The 26,826-nt window shown below is 69.3% G+C and overlaps 1 protein-coding gene across 1 annotated transcript in view; it reads right to left on the bottom strand.

Moving 5' to 3' along the window:
* Positions 1–20,633, bottom strand: part of KCP (kielin cysteine rich BMP regulator) — a 36,495-nt gene extending 15,862 nt beyond the window's left edge. Inside the window, 21 exon segments of the mRNA XM_074942750.1 lie at positions 361–537; positions 712–882; positions 2,477–2,570; positions 3,142–3,224; positions 4,406–4,579; positions 5,446–5,539; positions 6,112–6,218; positions 7,166–7,318; positions 7,744–7,837; positions 8,147–8,187; positions 8,190–8,231; positions 8,839–8,938; positions 9,334–9,423; positions 9,923–10,007; positions 10,922–11,001; positions 11,471–11,564; positions 12,316–12,398; positions 14,406–14,488; positions 16,607–16,703; positions 18,158–18,233; positions 20,624–20,633. Of these exon segments, the coding sequence (XP_074798851.1) occupies positions 361–537; positions 712–882; positions 2,477–2,570; positions 3,142–3,224; positions 4,406–4,579; positions 5,446–5,539; positions 6,112–6,218; positions 7,166–7,318; positions 7,744–7,837; positions 8,147–8,187; positions 8,190–8,231; positions 8,839–8,938; positions 9,334–9,423; positions 9,923–10,007; positions 10,922–11,001; positions 11,471–11,564; positions 12,316–12,398; positions 14,406–14,488; positions 16,607–16,694 (1,933 nt within the window). The 5' untranslated portion in view covers positions 16,695–16,703; positions 18,158–18,233; positions 20,624–20,633.
* Positions 20,634–26,826: the final 6,193 nt, after the last annotated feature.

The raw sequence follows: 26,826 nt of genomic DNA, 5'->3' as shown, positions 1-26,826 counted from the left end.
TCTGCCCAGAGCTGGGCTAGAAGGGGGCTGCAGGTCAGGCGTGAGGGGCACCAGTGGGGTTGGGGAGGGGCAGAGCTGGGTTGGGCTAGCAGGGGGCTGTGGGTCAGGGGCACCAGTGGGGCTGGGAGGGGCAGAGCTAGGACAGCAGGGGGCTTCAGATTGAGATTGAGGGGCACCAGGGGGAGCCCAGGGCTGGGCTAGCAGGGGGCTGTGGGTCAGGGATGAGGGGCACCAGTGGGGCTGGGGGGCACTGGCCGTACCCCTTCATTTTAACAAGGCCTGAGGTTCCCCAGCCATGCCTGGTGGTGGCGGAGAGTGGCCATGCCACGCGGTGCCCACCCTCCCCCGAGCCCCACTTACCCTGGCACACGGGGCAGCACCGGCCTGGGGGGCTGGCGGGGTGGCGGCAGCCCGGTGGGTCGCAGGGCGTCTTGGTGCAGGTGACGAAGCCGTGGAGGCAGGCACAGCGGCTGCAGGCGTCCTGGGGGTCCGGGAACTCCTGGCCGTCGAGGTAACCCTCGCCCAAGTACTCGCAGCCTGTGGGGGCCGGACAGAGTGAGCCCGGTGCCAGGCACTGCAGAGGGGGCCAGGGCCCAAGACACCCCCCAGGGGCTGACCCACCCCCCAGCCCTAGCGCCCCAACTGGTGGAGCCCAGCAGCCCCCTGGGCTAGCCCAGCCCGGCCTCCGCCCGCACCCCATGCCCAACCCACCTTCGCAGACCTGGCAGCACGGCCCCCGGGCAGGGAAGGGGCATTGGAGCAGCGGGCAGGCCCTGGGCTGGCAGGAGACGCTGCCCTCCCAGCAGGTGCAGACGCGGCACGGCTCCGCGGGGTCCGGGAACTGCTCCCCGTTGGGCAGCTCCTTCCCCTGGTACAGGCAGCCTGGGGGCAGAGCGGGGGATGGCACCGGGCACAAGAGTGGGGCAGGAACAGAGCCGGGGTCCGGGGGGAAGTGTTCCTGCTGCAGGGGGGAGCAGAGCACGGGGGCTGGGGGTGCAGTGGGGGGTTTGGGGGCCCAGGTCACTGGGTGGTTTCAGGGGACCCAGTGGGGGGCTGGGGGGCCCAAGGGGTATCGTCACAGAAGCGGCAGCAGCCTTGCTGTGAGGGTACGTGCAAAGCCCAGGAGTACTGTGGGGGAATGCTTAGTGGACCCAGGTGGGATTCGAGGGGCCCAGGGGGGCTGGGGAGGCCCAGGGAGGGGGTTCTGGGGACCCAACAGGGGGTACCGTCACAGGAGCGGCAGCAGTCCCGCCGCAGGGGGTGGGCGCAGAACACAGAGGCTGGGGGGCCCAGCAGGGGCCTCAGGGGGCCCAGGGAAGCCCAAGGAGGCACCCGCGGGGGGCTCAGCAGGACCGGGAGGCCCAGTGTGGCCCGTGGGATGCCCAGTGGGGGGCTCAGTGGGACCAGGGAGCCCAGTGTGGCCCGTGGGGTGCCCAGTGGGGGGCTCAGCGGGATCGGGGAGCCCAGTGTGGCCCATGGGGTGCCCAGTGGGGGGCTCAGTGGGACCGGGGAGCCTAGTGTGGCCTGTGGGGTGCCCAATGGGGGGCTCAGTGGGACCGGGAGGCCCAGTGTGGCCCGTGGGGTGCCCAGTGGCGGGCTCAGTGGGACCAGGGAGCCCAGTGTGGCCTGTGGGGTGCCCAGTGGGGGGCTCAGTGGGACCGGGAGGCCCAGTGTGGCCCATGGGGTGCCCAGTGGGGGGCTCAGCGGGACCGGGAGGCCCAGTGTGGCCCGTGGGGTGCCCAGTGGCGGGCTCAGCGGGACCGGGAGGCCCAGTGTGGCCCGTGGGGTGCCCAGTGGCAGGCTCAGCGGGACCGGGAGGCCCAGTGTGGCCCGTGGGGTGCCCAGTGGCGGGCTCAGCGGGACCGGGAGGCCCAGTGTGGCCCATGGGGTGCCCAGTGGGGGGCTCAGCGGGACCGGGAGGCCCAGTGTGGCCCATGGGGTGCCCAGTGGGGGGCTCAGCGGGACCGGAGAGCCCAGTGTGGGCTCAGGGGGTCGGGGGGTACCGTCACAGGAGCGGCAGCAGTCCCGCCGCAGGGGGTGGGCGCAGAGGGCGGGGGCGCAAGGCTGGCGCTGGCAGGTGACGGTCCCGTTGGCACAGAGGCAGAGGCGGCAGGCGTCCGAGGGGTCGTAGAATTGCTGCGTGGGCTGGTAGGAGACGCCCGCGAGGAGGCAGCCCGCCGGGGGCTCTGGGAGGAGACAGGGGCGGTTGGGGGGGGCGCCGGGGACAGAGCGCCCGACTCCCCCAGGCGCTCCCTGCCCTTGGCCATGGCAGGGGCGGGTTTCAAGGCGGCAGAGGGTTTTGCTCGTGGGGTCAGTGCTGGGGGGCACCTCCCGGGAGCCCAGATGGGCCGGGCTCAGCTCGGCCCTGCCAGCAAACAGCCCCATGGTGCCTCCCAGCCCCCCGCCCGCAGACAGATGGGGGGCAGCTGCGAAGGGGCCGTGACCCCCCCAGACCACTCCCCCGGATCCGGCCTACCTGGGCACTGGGGGCAGCACCCGCCGGGCACCAGGAAGGGCTCCGCGCAGGGCAGGGGCGGGCAGCGCCGCGACAGACACTGCACGTGGCCATTCTGCAGGGGGGAGAGGCAGGTCAGAGCCAGCCAGGCACTGCCGGGGAAAGAACCCAGGAGTCCTGCCTCCCAGCCCCCACCCCACCCTGTGCCCCAGCACAGCATCCCACCCATCCCGTGACCCCCGCCCCAGACTGTGCCCCCAGCATCGGGCCTCTGCCCTCCAGCCCCGCCCTCAACCCCACCCAGCCCCCACTCAGCACAGTGTGAAAACCACCGTCCACTGCGACGCCCCGGCCCCTCGCTGTGGCCGGGACGGGGTTAAATGGGCCCCTCCCTTGGGGGCAGTGGCTCAGCCATTGGACTGGAGCCCTGGGCTCTAGTCTCAGCTCTGCCGTGCTTGCCTGCTCTGTGCCTCAGTTTCCTCACTTGTAACGCGGGGAGCAGGCAGAGCGGGGCCGGCGGGGGCGCTGGCTGCACGATCGGTCCCCCTGCCACGGGCTAACGAGACGCAACCGGCCCAGCTTCCCCCCGCAAGGCAGCAGCAGAGCCCGGGCTGGGACCCAGGCGTCCGGTGGGCCACGCTGAACCACCCTCGGGCCAGGGGCCCCGCTCGCCCCCCGGCACTTACGAGGCAGTGGCATTGCTTGCAGCGGTCCGTGGGGTGCGGGAACTCGGCGCCGTTGGGGTACTCCTTCCCCCCGTAGCTGCAGCCTAGGGCAGACGAAGAGGGGACACGGGGGGGCTAACGGAGGGAACCCCGCCTCTAAAATGCATGCTGTCTGCCCCATCCTCCCAGCGAGGGCCCCTGAGGAGCTGCCCAGGCCCCGTCCAGTGGGTCTGTGCCCAGTGCAGCAGCGCCCGATCCGCCCCCAGCCCCGACAGAGCCGTGTCCACTGGGGCTGGGGAAACTGGCCCGGTGGGGTCCCCCGTGGTCGGGGGATCGGGGTCGGGGGGACTGGCCCGTGGCCCCCGCGGGCAGGGGGTCGGGGTCGGGGGGACTGGGCATGGGCAGGGGGGAGGGGGACCAGCTCGTGGTCCCCGCGGGCAGGGGTCGGGGTAGTGGGAGACCAGGCACGGGTAGGGGGGAGGGGGACCGGCTTGTGGCCCCCGCGGACAGGGGTCAGGGTAGTGGGAGACCGGGCATGGGCAGGGGGGAGGGGGACCAGCTCATGGGCCCCCGCGGGCAGGGGTTGGTGTAGTGGGAGACCGGGCACGGGCAGGGGGGAGGGGGACCGGCTCGTGGCCCCCGGGGGCAGGGGTCGGGGTAGTGGGAGACCGGGCACGGGCAGGGGGGAGGGGGACCGGCTCGTGGCCCCTGCGAGCAGGGGTCAGGGTAGTGGGAGACCGGGCACGGGCAGGGGGGAGGGGGACCGGCTCGTGGCCCCCGCGGGCAGGGGTCGGGGTAGTGGGAGACCGGGCACGGGCAGGGGGGAGGGGGACCGGCTTGTGGCCCCCGCGGGCAGGGGTCAGGGTAGTGGGAGACCGGGCACGGGCAGGGGGGAGGGGGACCGGCTCGTGGCCCCCGGGGGCAGGGGTCGGGGTAGTGGGAGACCGGGCACGGGCAGGGGGGAGGGGGACCGGCTCGTGGCCCCCGCGGGCAGGGGTCAGGGTAGTGGGAGACCGGGCACGGGCAGGGGGGAGGGGGACCGGCTCGTGGCCCCCGGGGGCAGGGGTCGGGGTAGTGGGAGACCGGGCACGGGCAGGGGGGAGGGGGACCAGCTCGTGGCCCCCGCGGGCAGGGGTCAGGGTAGTGGGAGACCGGGCACGGGCAGGGGGGAGGGGGACCGGCTCGTGGCCCCCGCGGGCAGGGGTCGGGGTAGTGGGAGACCGGGCACGGGCAGGGGGGAGGGGGACCGGCTCGTGGCCCCCGCCGGCAGGGGTCGGGGGGTCACCGTTGCAGTTATTCGGGCAGCAGGAGCCGGGCAGCGGGCGGGCGCACAGGGCACCAGGGCAGTCCCGCGCCGAGCAGCTGACGATCCCGTTGGTGCAGACGCACAGCTGGCAGGGGTCCTGCGGGCTGGGGAACCGCTCGCCCGCCTCCACCGCGCCCCCCTCCACGCTGCAGCCTGGGGGGGGGCAGATGTCAGTGACCACCAACCCCCACCCTGTCCTGCCCCCCAGCCCGGCCCTGCGCCCACCCTGCCCTGCCCCGCCCTGTGCCCCCCTCCCATCTTGCCCCCCTGCCCCTGCCCTGCCCCCCAGCCCTATGCCCTCCTCCTGTCCTGCCCCCAGCCCGGCCCTGTGCCCCCTGTGCTCCCAGCCCAGCCCTGCCCCCCCGTCCTGCCCCACCACGTCCAGTGCCCCCTCCCATCCTCCCCTCAGCCCTGCCCTGCCCCCTGTCCTGCCTCCCGCCCTATGCCCGCCCTCCCTCCCATCCTGCCCCCCAGTCCTGCCCTGTGCCCCCTCCCATCCTGCCGCCACCCCTGCCCTGCCCCACCCAGCCCCACCCATCCTGCCCCCCAGCCCAACCTGTCCTGCCCCCTAGCCCTGCCCTGTGCCCCCTCTCCCCCCGGCTGGGATCAGCCAGCTGCTCAGTGTGATGGGGCTTCAGGCCCAGCCCCCCAGGGTTGGCTCCCTCACCCCAGCCCACCCCATTTGCAGCCCCTGCGGAGGTGCCCCTGCCTCCCGTGCCCCCAGGGAGCCCCGAGGGGGCCGCCAGCCCCAGGCCCCTCCCCCCAGGTCCGCTTGGCCGGTCCGGCGATGGACGGGGGCATCGGGGGCATCGCACGTCTGCCCCAGGGCAGTGCCCTGGGGTCACAGTGCCCTCTGGGGGCCACTCACTGCCTCTGCAAGGGGCAGCCGAGTCCCCTGGGGGGGGTATGGGGAGGCGGGGCGGGGGGCTCAGCGCCATCACCCCCGTTTGGGGCAGGGCCTCACCGGCAGAGCTGGGTGGGGAACCCAGGAGTGCCCAGCCCCTCAGCGGCACACTCACCCCGACACGTGGGGCAGCACTGGCCAGGCTGGCTCTCCGGGTGGGGGCAGCTGGGCGGGGGGCAGGCGACGGGCGAGCACTGCACGGTCCCGTCCTGCGGGCAGGGGGCCAGGTCACCAGCGGCTCCCGAGAGCCTCCCCCGACCCACCCCGTGGGGCCTCCGGGCCCACCCCCACCCTGTTCTGCCCCAGACCCTGGATCCCCCCAGGGCCTGCGCTCCCAGCCCCCCCCAACCCACCCTGTAGGGCCCCCCAGCCTGCTGTGCCCCTGACCCCGGATCCCCCCAGGGCTTGAGCTCCCAGCCTCTCCTGACCCACCCCATGGGACCACCAAGCTGAGCATGGCTCAGACCCTGCCCCATTAGTTCCAGCCCCCGGCTGGGCTCTGTACCCTAGGCACAGGTACCCTTGGGGGGAGCCCCAGGGCAACCCACCATGGGGGCATGCGGATCAGCCCGGCACTGGGGGGGGTCTGTGCCCGCGCCCCAGGCGGGACCCAGGGCCGGCTCCGTGCCCACACCCTAGAGAGGACTGGGAGGTCCGGCACCACAACCCTGGCAACTGGGGAGGGCGTCCCCACTGCCCCCCAGCGGGGAGGGGCTGCTCCGGGGGCACAGAGGCCCCGGTGGGCTGCCCGCCGCGCTGCCCCGTGGGCCGGCCCCCTCACCGTGCACTGGCAGCGCTGGCAGGGGCTGTGTGGGTCGGCGAAGGCCTGCCCATTGGCGTAGAGGTGCTGGTTGTAGGTGCACTGGGCACAGGTCGGGCAGCAGTCCCCTGGCCGAGGAGAGAGCGGGCGGGTTAGCACAGCGGGGCGCCCCGATCGGCCCGTGGCCACCCGCCCCACGGCCCAGCCCCAGGGCAGGCGGGGCCTGGACCAGCAGGAGGCACTGAGGGGTCACTCCCGGTGCCCGGCCGGCTCTACGGGCTGCCCCCGCTGGATGGACCCACAGCGCCCGGTGTCTGCCATGGGCCCGGTGCCACGCAGACCCCAGGAGCTCAGGGGTGCGGAGCCAGGGCCGGGGGGGGGGCATGGACTGTACTGGGCACTGAGCAGCCACCACCGCATTGGGGGGACCACAAAACGGAAGGGGTGGGGCCAGGTGGGCACCCACAATTGAGCTGGGTGGAGTGGGGGGAAGTGAGGGATGGGGGCAGTGGGGGGGGGTCAGTGGGGGGAAGGGCAAAGGGCACTCACCACTCAGCAGGGCGGGGTGCTGGCAGGCGAGGGGCGGGAGCAGGGGGCAGTGTGGTGGGGGGGGGTCAGTGGGGGGAGGGGCACTCACCGCTCAGCCGGGCGGGGTGCTGGCAGGCGAGGGGCAGGAGCAGGGGGCAGTGTGGTGGGGGGGGTCAGTGGGGGGAAGGGCAAAGGGCACTCACCACTCAGCAGGGCGGGGTGCTGGCAGGCGAGGGGCGGGAGCAGGGGGCAGTGTGGTGGGGGGGGGTCGGGGGGGAGGGGCACTCACCGCTCAGCCGGGCGGGGTGCTGGCAGGCGAGGGGCGGGAGCAGGGGGCAGTGTGGTGGGGGGGGTCAGGGGGGGAGGGGCACTCACCGCTCGGCCGGGCGGGGTGCTGGCAGGCGAGGGGCGGGAGCAGGGGGCAGTGTGGTGGGGGGGGTCAGGGGGGGAGGGGCACTCACCACTCAGCCGGGCGGGGTGCTGGCAGGCGAGGGGCGGGAGCAGGGGGCAGTGTGGTGGGGGGGGTCAGGGGGGGAGGGGCACTCACCGCTCAGCCGGGCGGGGTGCTGGCAGGCGAGGGGCGGGCACGGCAGGGCCCCGCAGACGGGCTCTCCGGCGAGGCAGGTGCAGGTGGTGCAGGGGTCCCCGTCCGGCTTCCACTGCGCCCCCTCCTCGAACTCCTCGTCGGCCAGCACACACACTGGGGGATGCAGGCCGTGAGGGGGGGGGCCTCCCTGCCACAGCCCCCGGGGACCCCCAGACGGCTCACTCCTCCTTCCCCTGGGCCCTCCCAGCCCCCCAGCTCCTCGCAGCCCTCCCAGCCCCCCACCAGGACCCTATCTTTTTGGCCCCCCCAGGCTCCTCCCCCCCCCCCGGGGCCCTGCCCTCCCAGCCCCCAGCTCCGGGCCCTGCTCTCAGGTGTGGGGCGGGTCTGTTCTCAGGGAGCGAGGAGCCTTCCCCGCCAGGCCAGGGGCTGCCCCAGGGCTGGCGAGCCCAGTCAATGCCCACGGGCCAGCAGCACCCAGCGCCCCGCCCCGGCGATGTCCCCGGCCCGCGCAGGGGGCAGCGGTGCTGCACGCGGGCGCCGTCGGGCCGGGGCTGGCCCAGAACCGGGCGTTACTCAACCTTTGCAGAGGGGGCAGCAGCGCTGGGGGTCCCGGACGGGCTGGGCGCAGGACATGGGGGGGCACGTCTCTTCCTGGCACTGCACGTGCCCAGCCTGCGCGAGAGAGCCGGTGTCAGTGGTGGGCGGGCACAGACCTGGGCGCGCCGGTGTCCCCACACAGCCCAGCCATGGCACCCCCTCGGCGGGGCTGCCCCTGCCCCCGTGCTGCCCGCCCCAGCCCAGCAACCCCCCAGGCCTCCGTTGCTCTGCCCTAGCTCGGTGCCAGGGACCCACGTCCCCTGCTCCCTGTGCCCGCGTGGCTGGGCACCCCTGGGCACAGGGAAGGGCTGGTTACGTGGAGGTGAGCCCCCCAACCCCCCCAAACCACGTGTGACTGTCCCAGGAGTCCCCCGGGTCACTCACCGAGCAGGTGCACTGCACGCAGGGCCCGCGGCCCGGGGTGTGAAGGTCTCTCCGTCCCGGTAGGGGCGCCCCTCGTACTCACACGCTGCCCGCGGAGAGAGACGGGTGAACAGCCCCCCACGGGGGGCAGCCTGCCAGCCCCAGCCGCCAGCTGAACCCCCCGGAAACCCCAGGCCAGCTCAGAGAGCCCAGCGCCCCCAGAGAGCCTCTACCGCCCCCCACCCTGCTCAGAGACCCCAAAGACAGCCCCCCCTTTCAGAGACCCCAGCTCCTCAGACTCCCCCCACCTGCTCAGAGTCCTGGCTCTGACCGCCCAGTGGCCCGGGTGGGTCTGGCGGGGGTCTGGATGGGTCGGGCCCCGTGGGCCCCCTCCCAGCGCAGCCGAGCGGGACGGGCACAGGGAAGCGCCAGCCCTGCCCAGAACCCAGCAGGAGGGACGCCCAGACCTGCTTGGGCAACGCTGGAGGCCGGCCCAGCCCTTTAACCTGGGGGGTTCTTGTGCCCCCTGGGGCCAGGCCCTCTGCCGGGGGATGCGGGGGAGGAGCTGGCTCTGCTGGAGGCCCTGGGGGCACCCTCCCGCCCCCATGCCCTGCTGCCAGGGCTAGGGGCTCTCTGTGGGGCCAGCAGCTCCGGAGGCCCCTTGCTGGTCCCTCCCCCCCCGCCGTCCTCCCCTCGCCCCGCCAGCTACTCACCATGGCAGGCTGGGCAGCACTGGCCCTGGGCAGTGCCAGGGTGGCTGCAGGGCACGGGTGGGCAGCTCTTCTCCAGGCGCTCACACGACACCTCCCCGGCCTGCGGGCACGAGCCAGAGCACAGCCGGGCATTGGAGAGGGGCCCCTACTCCCATCCGCTGGCACAGAGCCTCCAACAGCATGGCACAGCCCCATGCCCAGCCGCCCGGCCCCCCCGCAGCCCGTGCCCCGGCCCCCCCACAGCCAGTGCCTTGGTGCCCCGCCAGCTTCCGGCCCTGCCCAGGGCAGGCCTGGCACTGCCAGGCCTCTGGGTGCTCTGCAGCATGCATGGGGAGAGCGGGGCAGGAGCACGGGGGCGCCCGCGGTGAGGCTGCCACGCGGCCCACCCGGGGCACTGGCATCCCTTGGGCAGGGGCTGTGCCATCTGCGATGGCCCATGGAGAGGGCTCCTGGAGGTGCTAACCCCACGGGCACCTGCCCCTGTGCCCGGCTCACCTGGCAGCGGCAGCTCAAGCAGGGCTCCTGCGGGGGGTGAAGGTGGCGCCGTCCGGCAAGGGCTGGGCATCGTAGAGGCAGTCCTGGCACCTAGGGCGAGGCGGGCGGTGGCGGTGCAGCCAGGGCACCCGGCCCCTGGCATCGCGGCCGTGGGGCAGCGACGCCACAGGCGCCCCCAACCCCCCACTGCAAACAGGCCCCCTGAACTCCCCGAGCCCTCCCCTCCCCCTGGCTACCTGCCCCGGCCCCCCATTCGCTCCAAGCAGTGTCCCCCCTTACCAGCCCCGGCCCCAGTCACCGTGAGCAGTGCCCCCCCCCAGCCCCACTCACCGCGGGCAGCGCCCCTCCCCCAGCCCCATTCACCGTGGGCAGCGCCCCTCCCCCAGCCCCACTCACCGCGGGCAGCGCCCCCCCCAGCCCCCCTCACCGTGGGCAGCGCCTCCCCCCAGCCCCACTCACTGCGGGCAGCGCCCCCCCCAGCCCCCCCTCACCATGGGCAGCGCCCCTCCCCCAGCCTCACTCACTGCGGGCAGCGCCCCCCCCAGCCCCCCCTCACCATGGGCAGCGCCCCTCCCCCAGCCCCACTCACCGCGGGCAGCACTCGCCAGGTCTCAGGACGGGCTCCAGGCAGGGGCAGGCGGGCAGGCGGTGGGTTTGCACAACACATTCCCTCTCTGCACGACACAGGTGCCCCCCACTTTAGCAGTCGCTGCCCCAGCCTGCCCCCGCACCCGCCCTGGTCTGGGGGAGCCCCAGGGCCCAGCCCCATATGCTGCCTTGAGACCCGCCCAGCCCTGCCACCCAGGAGCCCCTGCCAGCCCCGGCCCAGCCCCCCACCCAACAGAGCAGCGGGGGCCCCCAGCCCTCTGGGGCCCCCGATGTACGAAGTGGGGATTTTCCATTGTTATGTTGTATGTGAGTCTTACTGTTTTGCATGAATGTTGTGTGTGCCTCAGTTTCCCCGTGTGTCGCACCAATGTCTAGGTGGTGGGAATAAGGGTGTGTGACCTTTGCGGGGTTGCTCCAGCTGCCTGCAGGGATGCTCTGGCCGCCCCTTCCTAACCGGAGACCCGGGAGGGGGCTGGGACCAGGGGACTCTTGGCCCGGGAAGCGAGACAAAGGCCGGAGGAGGAGCAACGAGCAGGGCAGGGGCCGGGCAGCTGGAAGCGAGTGAGTCTCGGCTGGCTTGGGGCACAGGGGGAGGACCAGAGCCCTGGCTTTGCCCTGCGCCGTGTTCCCGTCGACTAATAACCCGGCTGACTGAGGGGTTGGGGGCATGGCCCTCTGGCTGCCCCCGGGGCCCGGACTCGCTGCGGGAAGCGCACGGAGGGGCAGAGGAGGCTGAATGCCCCGGGGTCAGACCCAGGAAGGGGGAAGCTGGGGAAGCTTCTTGCCCTGCAGACAGGCTGCTCCCTGAGAGGAGGCTCCCCCAGAGTCCTGGCTGGGTCGTAGGGAGGAGCTCCAGAGCATCGCCCGGGGACGCCGGGACACCGGCCAGCCCCTCCCCAGGGATGCCCGGGGGAGGCAGGCCCAGCCCCTCTGGTGTGCAGATGGGCAGTGCCAGGCTGCCCCCGTCCGGATCACGCACCGAGCAGGCACACTGGGTGCAGGGCTCCCCGCTGGGCACCGGCTCCACACTGGCAAACTCCCGGCCATCCCACGAGCAGCCTGCAGGGAGAGAGGGCGATGCATCCTGAGGGCGTGCCCCCCCCCAGTTTCCCACCCCCCGGACACAGCCGCAGCCCCCAGCCCAGCACCACCCGCCTGGCAGGGTGGGACGGGCACCCAGGGGGCCTCCTCCCGAGGGCACTGGGCCGGCCCCACAGCCAGGGTATGCAACAAGTTTTCTGGGCCTCAGCCCAGTGCCCACCTCACCCCCCGCCCCACCTGGCACCAGCTGGGCCCCTCACCGGCAGGCCCCCATGCAGGGACCACGGAGCCCACGCCCCAGGGCTGGGAGGGGGGCACTGACCCTGGCATTACCTGGCCTGGGCCCAATAAGACCAGCCATCCAGCAATGAGGGGGGGGCCCAGCCCCCCAGCGGCCCCGTGGGACAGACCCACTTCCCCATCGACCCCGCCCCCCACAGCCCCAGGGAGCACAGCCCCCGCCCCCTGCAAGAAGCCCCTCGCTCACCGTCGCAGACGGGGCAGCAGGTGCCCGGCCGGGGGCTGGCAGGGTGGCGGCACAGCCTGGCACACTGCCTCTTCCTGCACACGGCGCGGCCCTCCTGTGGGGTGGGGGGGCGGGGGGGGTCATAGACTCACAGATTTTAAGGGACCATTAGGATCGTCTCGTCCGACCTCCTGCACATCGCAGGCCACAGAACCTCACCCGACCCCTCCTGTCACAAACCCCGGACCCACGTCTGAGCTGTCCTGGTCCTCAACTCGTGGTTTAAAGACTTCGGGGTGCAGAGAATCCCGCGCCCCACGCTGCAGGGGGAGGCGAAAACCCCCAGGGCCGCTGCCAGTCTGCCCTGGAGGAAAATGCCTTCCCGACCCCATCAGCTGATCCCTGAGCACGTGGGCAAGACTCCCCAGCCAGACCCCCAGGAAAGGATTCGCCGTGGTAACCCAGATCCCACCCCATCTGACACCCCACCACAGGCCACTGGGCACTTCTACCGCGAGTACTCGAAGATCAGTGACTTGCCCATCGTACCCCCTCCACAAACTTATCGAGCTTAGTCTTGAAGCCAGAGATGTCAGGGCTTCCGGGGGCCACTCACAGGCCAGCAGCTCCCAGCCCAGGGCGTTCCCGCCCCACCCAGACCCCCAGACAGACCCAGGGCCCCCCTGGAAAGGGTCCAGCCAAATAACGGGAGGGGCGGAGCCTGGGCTGGGCTGGGGCGGAGCCTGGGAATAGAGCTCTGCCCTGGGCAGCGGGGAGCGCCAGCAGGGGGCGCCCTCAGGCCTGGGGCCAGTGGGGATGGGGGCCCCCAGGCCCTGCCCAGCGACACGGGGGGGGGGTGGCCTTACCAAGCAGCGGCAGCTCTGGCAGGGGTCTGCGCGCGGCGCCCACTCCTCACCGTGCGCCCGCTGGGCGGCTCCGTCCACACAGCCTGGGTGGGAGAGAACCGGCATCAACCGGGCCCCCGGCCATCACTGAGCCCAGGCCATGGCTAGCGGGGGCAGGGAGAGCGGGGCTGCAGGTCGGGAGTGAGGGGCACCGGCAGGGCTGGGGGGGGGAGGGGAGAGCCCAGGATGGGGATATCGGGGGCTGCAGGTCGGGAGTGAGGGGCACCGGCAGGGCTGCGGGGCGCGGGGGGGAGCCCAGGATGGGGATTGCAGGGGGCTGTGGGTCGGGAGTGAGGGGCACTGGCAGGGCTGCGGGGGCGGGAGGAGCCCAGGATGGGGATACCAGGGGGCTGTGGGTCAGGAGTGAGGGCACCAGCAGGGCTGTGGGGGGGGTGCCCAGGATGGGGATAGCAGGGTGCTGTGGGTTAGGAGTGAGGGGCACCGGCAGGGCTGCGGTGGGTGGGGGAGCCCAGGATGGGGACACCAGGGGGCTGCGGGTCGGGAGTGAGGAGCACCAGCAGGGCTGCGGGGGGCGGGGGGGGGGAGGAGGAGCCCAGGATGGGGATAGCAGGGGGCTGGGGGTCGGGAGTGAGGGGCACCGGCAGGGCTGTGAGGGTGGGGGGGAGCCCAGGATGGGGACACCAGGGGGTTGCGGGTCGGGAGTGAGGAGCACCAGCAGGGCTGCGGGGGGCGGGGGGGGGAGGAGGAGCCCAGGATGGGGATAGCAGGGGGCTGGGGGTCGGGAGTGAGGGGCACCGGCAGGGCTGTGAGGGTGGGGGGGAGCCCAGGATGGGGATAGCAGGGGGTTGCGGGTCGGGAGTGAGGGGCACCGGCAGGGCTGCGGGGGGGGGGGGGAGGAGGAGCCCAGGATGGGGATAGCAGGGGGCTGGGGGTCGGGAGTGAGGGGCACCGGCAGGGCTGTGAGGGTGGGGGGGAGCCCAGGATGGGGATAGCAGGGGGTTGCGGGTCGGGAGTGAGGGGCACCGGCAGGGCTGCGGGGGGAGCCCAGGGTGGGGATACCAGGGGTCTGCGGGTTGGGAATGAGGGGCACTGGCAGGGCTGCGGGGGGCGGGGGGAGCCCAGGATGGGGATACCAGGGGTCTGCGGGTCGGGAGTGAGGGGCACCGGCAGGGCTGGGACGTCTCCTGCAGTGGAAGGTACTTGTCTCCTGTTAAAAGGGCCTGATCCTGCCCCCCCCCAGCACCCCTCTTCCCCCACATTGTCCCCTTCCTCCCCTCCCTCCACTCACCCAGCAGTGCCCCCCCAGGCTCACCCTGGCAGTGGGGGCAGCAGGCCCCGGGCAGCTCCTCCTGGGTGGCGCAGTGGAGCTGCGGGCAGACGAGTCGGAGGCACTGGACATTCCCATCCTGGGCAGGAGAGACGCAGCCGGTGTCCGACCCCACCCCGTCCCCTGGGGGGGTCCCAGCCCCTGGGGGTTCCCAGGGGTTCCTGCCCCAACCCATCCCCTGGGGGGGTCCCGTCCTGATCCCGTCCCCTGGGGGGGTCCTGACCCCACCCTGTCCCCTGGGGGAGATCCCGATCCCGTCCCATCCCCTGGGGGGATCCCGTCCCCATCCCGTCCCCTGGGGGGATCCTGGCCCTACAGACCCAGCACCCCAGGGACGTGGAGCGGGGGAGGGGGACTCTCTTGGGGGCTAAGAATGCCAGAGACGCAGAGCCCGACCCCGGGGGTCGCTGTGGCCCGGACGGTGCCTGGCGCTGCAGCCCCAGAGGATCAGGATATGGGGTGGCAAGGCCACATGGCCGCCCTGATGGGAGAGTGGGACCCCCTGGGGGTCTGGCCCACAGAGGGGCCCCTCCAAGGGGCTGTTCTGGAGCTGGGGGAGCCCAAATCCTGGGGACCCCAGCTCTGCCAGTGCCTCTCACTCCCAACCCGCAGCCCCATTAGCCCTGCCCCAGGCTCCCCTCGCCCAGCTCTGCTGGTGCCCCTCAGTCCTGACCCACAGCCCTTGTGACCCCCGCCCTGGCCCCCCCCGGTTTGCTCTGTGGGGGCCCTGGACAAACCCCTGCCCCTGGAGTTCAGGTCTCACCAGGCAAGAGCAGTTCATGCAGGGGTTGGATGTGGCCAGGAAGACGTCTCCGTCCTGGTACCTTTGCCCGTCGTACTCACAGCCTGGGCACAGGAGAGCGGTCGGGTCACACGGACATCCCCCCTTCCCCCCGGGCTGCAGGGAGCCAGGGGCTCAGCAGCGGGCGCTGCGCTGGGGGGTGAGTGGGGCAGGGGGCGCTGCGCTGGGGGGAGTGGGGCAGGAGCTCAACGGGGGTTGTTGTGCTGGGCGGAGCAGGGTGGGGTCTCAGCAGGGGGCTCTCCCCTTTTAATGTCAGCTCCTCTGCAGTCCCTGAGACGTAGCTCCTGGGGTCCTGGATCCAAGTTCCTGGCCCGAATCCATAGAATCAAAGAATCTCAGGATTGGAAGGGACCTCAGGAGGTCATCTAGTCCAACCCCCTGCTCAAAGCAGGACCCATCCCCAACTAAATCATCCCAGCCAAGGCTTTGTCAAGCCTGACCTTAAAAACTTCTAGGGAGGCAGATTCCACCACCTCCCTAGGTAACACATTCCAGTGCTTCACCACCCTCCTAGTGAAAAAGTTTTTCCTAATATCCAACCTAAACCTCCCCCACTGCAACTTGAGACCATTACTCCTTGTCCTGTCCTCTTCTACCACTGAGAACAGTCTAGAGCCATCCTCTTTGGAACCCCCTTTCAGGTAGTTGAAAGCAGCTATCAAATCCCCCCTCATTCTTCTCTTCTGCAGACTAAACAATCCCAGTTCCCTCAGCCTCCCCTCATAAGTCATGTGTTCCAGTCCCCTAATCATTTTTGTTGCCCTCCCGCTGGACGCTTTCCAATTTTTTCACATCCTTCCTGTAGTGTGGGGCCCAAAACTGGACACAGTACTCCAGATGAGGCCTCACCAGTGTCGAATAGAGGGGAACGATCACGTCCCTCAATCTGCTGGCAATGCCCCTACTTATACATCCCAAAATGCCATTGGCCTTCTTGGCAACAAGGGCACACTGCTGACTCATATCCAGCTTCTCGTCCACTGTAACCCCTAGGTCCTTTTCTGCAGAGCTGCTGCCTAGCCATTCGGTCCCTAGTCTGTAGCGGTACATGGGATTCTTCCGTCCTAAGTGCAGGACTCTGCACTTGTCCTTGTTGAACCTCATCAGATTTCTTTTGGCCCAATCCTCCAATTTGTCTAGGTCCCTCTGTATCCTATCCCTACCCTCCAGCGTATCTACCTCTCCTCCCAGTTTAGTGTCATCTGCAAACTTGCTGAGGGTGCAATCCACACCATCCTCCAGATCATTTATGAAGATATTGAACAAAACCGGCCCCAGGACTGACCCTTGGGGCACTCCACTTGATACCGGCTGCCAACTAGACATGGAGCCATTGATCACCACCCGTTGAGCCCGACAATCTAGCCAACTTTCTATCCACCTTATAGTCCATTCATCCAACCCATACTTCTTTAACTTGCTGGCAAGAATACTGTGGGAGACCGTGTCAAAAGCTTTGCGAAAGTCAAGGAACAACACGTCCACCGCTTTCCCTTCATCCACAGAGCCAGTTATCTCGTCATAGAAGGCAATTAGATTAGTCAGGCATGACTTGCCCTTGGTGAATCCATGCTAACTGTTCCTGATCACTTTCCTCTCCTCTAAGTCCTTCAGGATTGATTCCTTGAGGACCTGCTCCATGATTTTTCCAGGGACCGAGGTGAGGCTGACTGGCCTGTAGTTCCCTGGATCCTCCTCCTTCACTTTTTTAAAGATGGGCCCTACATTAGCCTTTTTCCAGTCGTCCAGGACCTCCCCTGATCGCCATTAGTTTTCAAAGATAATGGCCAATGGCTCTGCAATCACATCCGCCAACTCCTTTAGCATCTGAGGGGCTGCCCCGGATTTGGATGCCCTGGGCTCGGGTGCCCCGGTTGTGCTGCCCTGTGCCCGGCTCTGGCAGCCACGTGACAAATGCCCATTGTTAGTTTTAACAAAGACCGTTCCCACCGTCACGGTCCCCCCCAGAGCTGGCTGCACTCCTCCAGCACCGCCCCACGCAGCCTGGCAGGACAGCATACCCCAGGGTCCATGCCCACTGCCTCCCCTCCCCTGCAGACACAGCAGGTCTTGGGACGCACCACTGGGCCTCTGCCAAGGCGTGGGAGCAGGGGCACCCCAGAGCCAGCCTGACCCGTGTGCCCGCCCCAGCAGCGCCTCACCTGGCCGACAGGTGGGGCAGCACTGCCCAGGCGGGGTCTCGCGCTCCAGGCAGGAGAGCTCCGGGCACACGGTCTCCTGGCACCGCATGGTCCCAGCCTGGCAGGGAGCAAATACAGCTGGCAGGGGCAGCCAGACTGCAGGATCAGCCCCGTATGGCCAGTGGGGGGCGCTGCGCCCTGTGAGTCCCTCTCCCCGGGTACAAGGCGCCCATGCCCCAGCGACTGGCACCCCCAACTCCCCAAATCTACTGTGCCCTGCTATTCAGCCCTGACCTGCAGCCCCCTGCCGGCCCAGCCCTGGGATCCCCCCACCCCCTGAGCTCTGCCGGTGCCCCTCAATCCTGACCTGCAGCCCCTGCTAGCCCAGCCCTGAGCCGGGGGCAGTGGTCCTGGGTTTGAACCTCAGGCAGTGGGACCGCTTGCCCCCCTTCCCCTCCTGGTGCCCAGGACTCACCCTGCAGGTGCAGGTGCTGCAGGGCCCCTCCTGGTAGCTCTGCCCGTCCCTCAGCCGGTGCCCGCTGTACAGACAGCCCGCGCACTCAGGACAGCACTTCCCTGCGAGGGGAGCGGGTGCTGGCAGGCGGGTTAGAGCAGGCGGGGCTGGGAGCCAGGACTCCTGGGTTCTATCCCAGCCCTGGGAGGGGAGTGGGATCTGGCGGGTTAGAGCAGGCGGGGCTGGGAGCCAGGACTCCTGGGTTCTATCCCAGCCCTGGGAGGGGAGTGGGCTCTGGCGGGTTAGAGCTGACCACCTGGCACCCTGAACCCCAAAGCACGCAGGCTCAGCCTGGGATCCCCTTCACCCACATTAGCCTCCTTCCTCTCTAGCATTTCCCCAGGGCACTTTGTGTCCCCACAGGGGTCCCACCCCAGCACTGAAATGCAGCCGCCTCTGGGGCAAAGGGCAGCAGCCCCCGACCAGCTGGTGCCAAGGGCAGGATGGGACGAAAAATCGGGCCCCACAGGAGCTGAAGAGGGGCAGCGAAGGAGGCAGGGTCACTCTCCTGGACGTAGCGCCGGCCCAGACTCCGGGGTCCATCCCCAGCTCTGCAAAACAGTGCTGGGAACACACGGGGGCCAGGCCCCTGAGAGACACTTCCCGACTGCCAGGGAGAGTGTCCCCTACTAAGCCCCTGTCCTGCTCCCCCCAGCACAGCGCCCCCCGCTTTTCCCCCTGCCCCCCAACCCCCTGCCCCAGCCCTGAGCCCCCTCCTGCACCCAAACTCCCTTCAAAGCCCACGTCTGTGTGTCAGCCCCCAAAGTGCCTGGGTCCATGTGTCCAACCCACCTCCCAGTGCCTGTGTCCATGTGTCCAGCCCCCCAGTGCCTGTGTCCATGTGCCCAGCCCCTCCGGTGCCCATGTCTGTGTGTCCCAGTCCCCCCTGGTGCCCGTGTGCCCAGCCCCCCAGTGCCCGTGTCTGTGTCCAGGCCCCCCCCGGTGCCCATGCCCATGTGCCTGCCCCCCTAGTGCCCATGTGCCCGCCCCCCTAATGTCCATTTGCCCAGCCCCTCCAGTGCCCATGTCTGGGGCCTGGCAGGGCTGCGGGCGCTCACCTGGCAGCGGCAGGTGGTGCAGACATCCCTGGCGAAGGTGTCCCCGTTGCTGTAGAGCTGCCCGCGTAGCTGCAGCCTGGGAGGGACACGGGCAGAGCATTAGCATGGTAGGTGGGAGATCCCCCGCCCCTGCCCAGAGCCCTGCAAGGGCCCCATCCCACAGCCAGCCAGGGGAATGAGCGGGGCAGGTGCCGAGCTGCAGCCAAGGGAGACTCCAGCTCCCTGCATGCACCGGTGTGCTAGCCATCCATGCTCAGGGCATGGGGCACCAATGCATGCTGGGACCTGTAGTCCCCAGGAGCTCCCTAGCCCCAGCTGGGCTCACCGGGGCAGGGTTCAAACCGTGACCTCCAGCCTGTGGGCACAGCAGCCCTCGGCAACCCCCTGTGATGAAGCGGGACTGTTCTTAATGTTTCCTCTGAATATTGTGGGGATGCCTCAGTTTCCCTATGCAGTCTTAAGTATCTAGGTGGTGGGATAAGGGTGTAGGATCTTTGCAGAGCCCTAGAGGGCAGGTGTGTGCAGGGGTCTGGTCTGGACACAGAGAATGGCCGACACCCTGTTTCCTGGCAACTGATGGCCTGGGCCTTCCCCCCTGCAAGGTGAGAGCTAAAAGTTTGGAGAACAAAGGAATCAGGTGACCTCCTGGCCCGGGAAAGGGACAAAGCCCAGAGGAGGAGGGGCTGGAGAGAGTTTCAGTTTGGGGCTGGCTGGGGACGAGGAGTGAAGTACAGACGTGGTTCTCTGGCTCACTGTCCCCCAAAATGGACCCAGCTGAGGGGTCCTGTTCTCTGCACCTACAAGCTCTGTGTTAGACCATGTTCCTGTCATCAAATAAACCTTCTGTGTTACTGGCTGGCTGAGAGTCCCGTCTGACTGTGGAGTCGGGGGGCAGGACCCTCTGGCTTCCCCAGGACCCCGCCTGGGCAGGCTCGCTGGGGGAAGCGCACGGAGGGGAGAGGATGCTGAATGCTCCGAGGTCAGACCCAGGAAGGTGGAGCCGGGTGAGCTGTGTGTCCTGCAGACAGGCTGCTCCCGGAGAGGAGGCTCCCCCGGAGTCCTGCCTGGCTTCGTCGGGAGCAGTCCCAGAGCATCGCCCGGGGACGCCGGGACACCGCCCCACAGCTCTTCTGACCCGCCGGGCGCCTGCTGGTGTTGGAGACGCCCTGGGGCAGCTGGAGGTGGTGGGTGAACTGGGCAGCCGGGGCAGGGGGGGCACGGAGCCAGAGACGGGAGATGCGCAGGCCCCAGCCACGGCTGCTCCCTCTGCCGACTGCACCGCGCTGCCCCGGCTGAAACCCACTGCCCCAAATCTCCCCACCCCCACGTCAGGACCCCCTGCCTGGGGCGGTAGGAATGCAGCCCCCAGCCCTGCGCCCGGGGGCAGGGAACTGGCCCGCAGGACGCCGAGAGAAGACACGTAGGCACGCACACAACCCTCATTCCCATCCAGCGGCACGGCCGAGGCGAGCTCACCCTCCCCAAACGCCATCTGGTTCCAGGCTGGCAGAGGGCAGCGCGGGCCGGGAGGGGTGAGGCACGGGGCAAGCTGCTGGGAGCCCAGAGCAGGGCGACGCCTGGGAGCTCTCAGGACACGCCCACAGGCTGTGGGCCCGCTGGGGGGTACGTGCGGATGAAGTGCCCTTGGTCCAGGCACTGGCAGAGGAATCCAGAGGGCTCAGTGCTCAAGGCCTGGCACAGCCCCCGTTTGAACACAGGCTGGGGGCACAGGGCTCTAAAACACAACCAGACCGTTCACACCACCCACAGGGACATGGCAGCACCCACGGGCCAGCCCAGTGCCCCTCCCTGCGGCATTGGGTCAGAGCTCTGGGCCTGGCCACCTCCCCATGTGCCCCGCCCCGGGCAGCCCCGCGCCCATCTCCCCGTGTGCCCCACCCCGGGCAGCCCCGCGCCCTCCTCCCCATGTGCCCCGCCCCGGGCAGCCCCGCGCCCTCCTCCCCATGTGCCCCGCCCCGGGCAGCCCCGCGCCCATCTCCCCGTGTGACCCGCCCCGGGCAGCCCCGCGCCCTCCTCCCCATGTGCCCCGCCCCAGGCAGCCCCGCACCCATCTCCCCGTGTGACCCACCCCGGGCAGCCCCGCGCCCTCCTCCCTGTATGACCTGCCCCGGGCAGCCCCATGCCTGCTGGCGCTGAAGGGGACTCCCCCCACCAGCAGTACTAGAGCTGTTACCCTCGCGGCAGTCGCTCAGGCAGAGGGATGAGAGCCGCAGACGGCTGAGCTGCCCCGACGGCGGCAGAGGGGCAAAGATCGGTGCCAGCCAGGCGCTGGGGTGAGAGCTCAGCGCATGGCACAGCTGCACCCAGCCCTGCCCCGTGCAGCACAGGGCAGGCTGGGCATGATGCCCCCGGAGCACCGGCAGCCAGGCCAGCCCTAGGCATGGCCGTAATGGCTGAATGGCACAGCGCCCCCTACAGGAGCCAGGGCCCCGGGCCCCTGCTCACCGAGGCACTGGGGCCGGTCCTGGCGCGCCGAGCACCGCACCTCCCCCTGCAGGCAGATGCAGGTGGTGCAGGCGTCCTTGTCCCAGGTGGCTCCGTCCTCGTGCCGCGTCCCCTCCCACACGCACGCCGGCCTCCGGCACTCGCAGCGCTCCAGGGACTTCACGCGGGCCAGCAGCTCCGAGTTCTGCAGGAGACAGCGGGCGAGCCATGAGCATGGGCTGGGGGTCTAGTGGGCGGGGGGGTCCTGGGAGCCAGGACTCCTGGGTTCTATCCCATCTCTGGGCGGGCAGTGGGGTCCAGCTGTTAGAGTAGGGGGGCAGGGAGGCAGGACTCCTGGGTTCTATCCCATCTCTGGGTGGGCAGTGGGGTCCAGGGGTTAGAGCAGGGGGGCAGGGAGGCAGGACTCCTGGGTTCTATCCCTGGCTCTGGGAGGGGAGTGGGGTCCAGTGGTCAGAGCAGGGGGCTGGGAGCCAGGACTATTCCTGACTGGGAGCTGGAAGGGGGCTGAGTCTCATAGAATCAGGGCTGGAAGGGACCTTGAGACGTCACATACAGACCCCTGCGCTGAGGCAGGACCATATGGACCTGGACCAGCCCTGCCAGACCCCTCAGTGTCAGGGATCCCATGATCCCCCGGAAGCCTGGTCCAGAGCTGAACGACCCTGAGAGCAATAACGTTTCCCCTCCTATCCAACCAAAACGGGCCCTGCTGCGGATTATGCCCATTCCTGCCTGTCCTGCCTTCTGTGGAGAAAACCGGATCCCCGCCCTCTGGAGAACAACCCGTGAGATGTGAAGACTGTTCTCAGGTCCCCCCTCAGTCGCCTTCTCTCAAAACTAAGCAGGTCCCATTTTTTAACCTCTCCTCCGAGGTCAGGTTTTCTAAACGTGCCCCAGAAGGAGTGTAGCCTTGTTCACACCTGCCAGACACTGCTGACCCACACTCAACGTCCAATCTGCTGTAGCCCCCAGCTCCTTTTCACCAGCGCCACCCCCTCGCCGGCCGCTCCCCGGTTTGCAGCTTTGCCTTTGAATTCTCCTGCCTCCGTCTGTATTGAATCTCAGCGTGTTGAATTCAGACCAATTCCCCCATTTGCCCAGCTCACGCTGAATTCTAACCCTGCCCCGCCAAGGGCTGGCAACCCCCCCAGCCGGGTGTCACCTGCAACCTTTAGCAGCGTATTCTCCACTCCAGGAACCAAGTCAGTAATCCATGTATTGACTCGTCCCGGACCCAGCCCTGACCACTGCGGGACCCCACCAGATACGGCCGCCCCGCTGGCCAGTGAACCCGGGCAACGACTCTCGGAGAACCGCCTTTCAATGAGTTTCACGCCCATCTTATAGTAATTTCATCGCGACCACATCTCTCGAGGGAATGTCACACGGGACCGTGTCCAAAGCCTTATTAAAAATCAAGCTACATCAGACCTACAGCTTCTCCCCCACCCCCCAATCGCACCCACTCGGCCAGTAACCCCGTCCCAGAAGGCAATTAGGTTGCTTTGGCATGCTTTGGTCGAGGCAATCCATGCTGGCTGTCCCTGCTCTCCCCTACGTGCTCACAAGCTGATCCTTTCCTAGCTTCGGGGCTGAGGGGTCTCTAATCCCCCAAGTCCTGTTTGATCCCCTTTCTCAAGACAGGTGCCGCGTCTGCCCCTCTCTCGCCCTCTGGGCCCTCACCCGGCGGCCAGGTCTCCAAGATAATCGCTACCGGGTCTGGGATGGCTTCAGCTAGTTCGTTAAGCATCGGAGGGTGAATTTCATCAGGCCCTGCCGACTTGAACACATCTCACCTCTCTAGACGAGCTTTCCCCTGGGCCTGGCCTGTCGGGGCCGGCGTTCCTTGCCCCGGTGGTTCATATGACCCGTGTGAAGTATCCACTCACCATTTACTGCCTTAGTGAAACAAACTGTGGGTGAAACCCGTCAGCCTTCCTGGTGCTGGCCGTTAGCAGCTCCCCGGCCCGGCTCCTTCCCACGGGGGCAGTCTGCAGTGGCCCCTTTCCTATTGTCTCAGAGGAACTGCCCGCTCTCCGGAGCGCCTTTTCCCCGGAGCCTTGCCTCCCGCTGGGCCGCGTCCCCGGGTCCTACCTGCGCTTTGACCATGTCCAGCATGGCCCCGAATCCATCCACCAGCTCCTCCAGCTGCTGCACTCTGTCCTCCAGGGCATCCGGGTGGGGCCGCGCCAGCCCCGGGGGGAACTCAGGCTCGCCGGGCTGCTGCTGGTAGTTGCGGATGTCAGTGAGGGCCGGCGGCTCCGGGGCTAGGGGGGATCCGTGATCAAAGGGGGGCTCGGCCAGGTACCCCTCCTCCGCCAGGGTGTACGGCACGGGGAAGGGGTCTGCAACACACCGCAGGCAGGGCGTGAACGGGGGAGATGGTGCCGCAGCGCTGGTTCCAATCCTGCCAGGGCTGGCACGCGCCCATCCCCGTGGGAACGGGGATCCTGTGCTACCCATGGATGCCTGGGGGCTGGATACGAGGGGTTTGCTGGGGGGAAGCCTGAGTCCCAGGGAACTCTGCGAACCACCCCCATCTGGCGCCACTTCTCCCCCGGCTCCGCTGATGGCCTGTGCACCCCCGGCACCCGCTCTGGGGCCCAATGACTCCAGCCCCTGGGATCCTGGGGGTACCTGGAGCAGTGGGGAGGGGGGAAGGGATAAATGGGAACCCCATGTACCCCAGCCCTCGCTGCTCCCCTGGGGAACCCCTCCCCTACTCGCCCCCACCCAGACATCTCAAAGCCAGTTCCCAGCAGCCGCCAGGGTGCCAGTTAGATGGCTGGTGCACAGCACCGCCCTCTGCTGGACGGATGCAGAGCTGCCTTGATGTGTGTCATGGGCTCAAGACTGCTAATAGTGGGGATTCCCCTTCCAAAGGAGGCCTGCTGTCTGGGAGCCAGGACCTGAACCTGCACCTGCCAGGAAGCTGGGCAAAGCCCTGGCCAGGGCGGGCAACATCCACGGGGCCTTTGGTGACTGCAGCGGGGACAGGCCGGGAGATGGTACAGAGACCTTCCCCAGAGACCTCAGCCGGCCAAGCCCACCTCACCTCCAAGCTGAGGGGGGGGTTTGATACATGGGGGCCCCTCCCCCCGATACACCCCATCCATGCTCAGCTCACACATGTTATGCACACTCAAGCCCATCAACCTGGGGCACCGAATCCCACCCTGCACCCAGCGCCAGCCAGCCGAGCCGAGGGTGGGCCCAGCACCCAGAGCGTAGCCAGAGGAAACAGCTGATTCCCCCTGGCCCAGCAGCCAGTGCCAAGGGCAGCCGGTTGGCCAGCCCCGAACTGGTACCGGCCGCGGTGAGCACAGCTTGGCCCCATGTGCCCGGCCGGCAGCTGGTTCCAGGCTGGTCTCTGCACCTTGCTGGGCTCATATGGGGGAGGGGGGATGTGCTGCAGATCAGAGGGGGCAGGGGAGGATGGGGGGCTGCCCAGGGTCCCCCGGCGCCTGGAGCACTACGCAGCTGCCTGGCCCGGGGACTTGAGCACGTGGGCAGTGCCTGACGGGCAGCGTTCAGAGCTGGGCCCTGCCCGTCTGTCCCACATCCAGCCAGGCCCCGAACTCTCCGCTCCCCACCCGCTGTATCTCCCCAGATCCTCCTTGTCCTCCGGCTCCTGGGGGCTGGCTTCAAGCCTGCATCTACAGCTGGGGGCCCGATTCCATCCCAGACTGACTGTCCAGGGAGGGGGGCGCTGGTGGGGGGAGCGCTCGGGAGGGGGGTTAGCCCACACGCGGTGGCCGGGAGCCTGCACCCGGCGCAGCTGAGGGCCCATCCCCCCGGCCTCAATGGGGGAGGTGGAGCGGAGCCAGCCCCAGCAATTAGCGCCGGAGGCTGCCCGAGGCCCTGCTCGTTAGCGGATGAGGCCGGGGGCAGCCGCGGGGCAGCTGTTGTTATGGCTGCCAGGGCCGGAATTGAGGCCAGTGGGGAGAGACAGGGGGTGGGAGAGAAGAGGAGCCCAGGGAGGGGGTTGGTGGGGGGAGGACAGGCCGGGGGACAGGGCCAGGACTGACTGCAGCTGCAATGCTGAGAACAGAGACCTGGATCTATCCCAGCTCTGGGAGCGGAGTGGGGTCTAGTGGTTAGAGCAGGGGGGCTGGGAGCCAGGATTTCTGGGTTCTATCCCCAGCTCTGAGAGGGGAGTGGGCTCTAGTGGTTAGAGTGGGGGGGAGGGGTCCACGGGCCCGGAGCAGCCAGGCCCCCAGGGAAGGGCTTGGGGGGCCATCATATGGCCAGGCCCCAGCCCCGGTGACCGGCCGATCCCAGATCCCCAGAGGGGAGGGCCTGGTCTGCCCAGCTCTGTCCCAACCCAGGGGCAAGTCCCCTCCCTCACCCTAATCGCCCCCCATTCTCAGCTTCCCCACGTGTCCCCCCCAAGATCTGCCAAGCGCCCCACGGGGGGAGGAGGGGGAAGCAGGATTCTGTGATGCCTGGCACTCTGCTAAGCAGGGGCAATGCTGATTTATGCAGATCTCTCCCTTGTGGGACCCCACCCAGCCCGAGGTGGAGCTGGATGTGCGGGGTGGTCTGGAGTTGCACCCCCATCCCAGCCCCACGGCCTTGGCCGGCTCCTACCTGCCAGGTTCTCGCAGTGCCACGGCCGGCGCGGGAATCCGCTGGGGGAGATCTCAGCCGTCTGCCAATAACCCTGCAGCAAGAGCGAAGCCCGTCAGGCTCCGGGTCGCCCGCCAGCACCAGGGGCGAGAGCAGGCGCTGCCCCCTGCCAAACGTCACTGCACCCACGAAACTGTGGTGTGCACGTGTGTCTCTGGACTGCTGTGTGGGGTGCCCAGAGCTGGGGGAGCAGGGGGCTGCGGGTCGGAAGGGAGGGGCACCGCCAGGGCTGTGTATGGGGGACACCCAGGGCCGGGATGGAAGGGGGCTGCGGTTCGGGAGTGAGGGGCACCAGCAGAGCTGTGTATGGGAGGCACCCAGGGCCGGGATGGAAGGGGGCTGCGGGTCAGGAGTGAGAGGCCCTGGCAGAGCTGTGTATGGGGGACACCCAGGGCCGGGATGGAAGGGGGCTGCGGGTCGGGAGTGAGGGGCACTGGCAGAGCTGGGAAGGGAGACAGTCCTGAGCTTAGGGGGGAGAAGGCAGTGGGGGGGACGGGACCCTCCCACTGCTGCTAGGCCCCAGCTCAGGGAGGACACTGGCAGAGCCCCACGGAGGGCTGCCCGGGTTCCGGAGCCGGGGCGGGCAGGGGCAGCTGCCTGTGGGCGCAGGGCTCACCAGGAACTTGCTGGCGGGGTCCCCGGGCAGGCTGGCGAAGGTGATCTGCAGGTCGAGGGGCAGCAGCAGGCTGAGCGCGTCCCGCAGGCCGCCCCTCTCCAGGAGCACGGCCGGGCGGCAGTCCACGAAGAGCGCCAGGCGGTGGGGCTGCAGGTCGAGGGCCAGCCGGGCCCAGCGGCCCCGGGCGAAGGGGCTGCCTCCGGGGAAGAGCAGCGAGGCGGGCTCCATGCTGGGCCCGGCGCGGCAGTCCAGGCGCAGCTGGTTGGCGCGGGTGCTGGACGCCAGCTGCAGCAGCGGGCGCCCGTCCCGCGCGGCGGCAGCCGGCGACACCAGGGAGATGAGCGTGCCCGCCGAGCCCTGGCTCTGCCTGGCCACGAAGTGGAAGCCCAGGGCGCCCTGCGAGCTGGCCAGCAGGTAGACGGCGTAGTCCCAGGGCAGCGTCAGGTGGGGCACCCGCCGGCGGAACTTCCAGGCCGGCGCGCCCGGCTCGGGGCCCGGGGCCCTGCTGACGCCCTGGACGGAGCGGGTGACGTTCAGCGCCTCCAGCAGGTCAATGACTGCGAAGCAAGCGGGGGGTGGGGGGGACTTAGCAACGCGCATCTCTCCCGCTCCCCGGGTTCTCCCCCGCTCCGTCTCCGTCTGCAGAGCCGTCATCCCAGGCGGGATACGGGGATCTCTGCTGGGAGCCCCCGGTCCCCACTTTCATGCTGAGTCCGATGGTGGGCACCCCAGGGGCACCCCGCACTTTCATGCTGGCTGGACCGATGCCGAACCCCAAGGGGCCCGATCCTGACCCTGAGCAAAGGGGAGCCTGGGACCCTCACGAAACTTGCCCCCAGCCAGCCATGGACCACTGGCCCTGTGCACAGAGACCCAGTGGGAGCCGAGAAGTGGAAGAAATGGGAAGGAAGAGCCACCCCCCTGCCCCATCCCCTCACCCCAGTGCGGGACTTGGGGG

Source organism: Natator depressus, chromosome 1 (assembly GCF_965152275.1).
Source record: "Natator depressus isolate rNatDep1 chromosome 1, rNatDep2.hap1, whole genome shotgun sequence".
NCBI lineage: Eukaryota > Metazoa > Chordata > Testudines > Cheloniidae > Natator > Natator depressus.
Note: the sequence above shows the minus strand (reverse complement) of the source record. Positions and strands in the feature narration are given on the sequence as shown.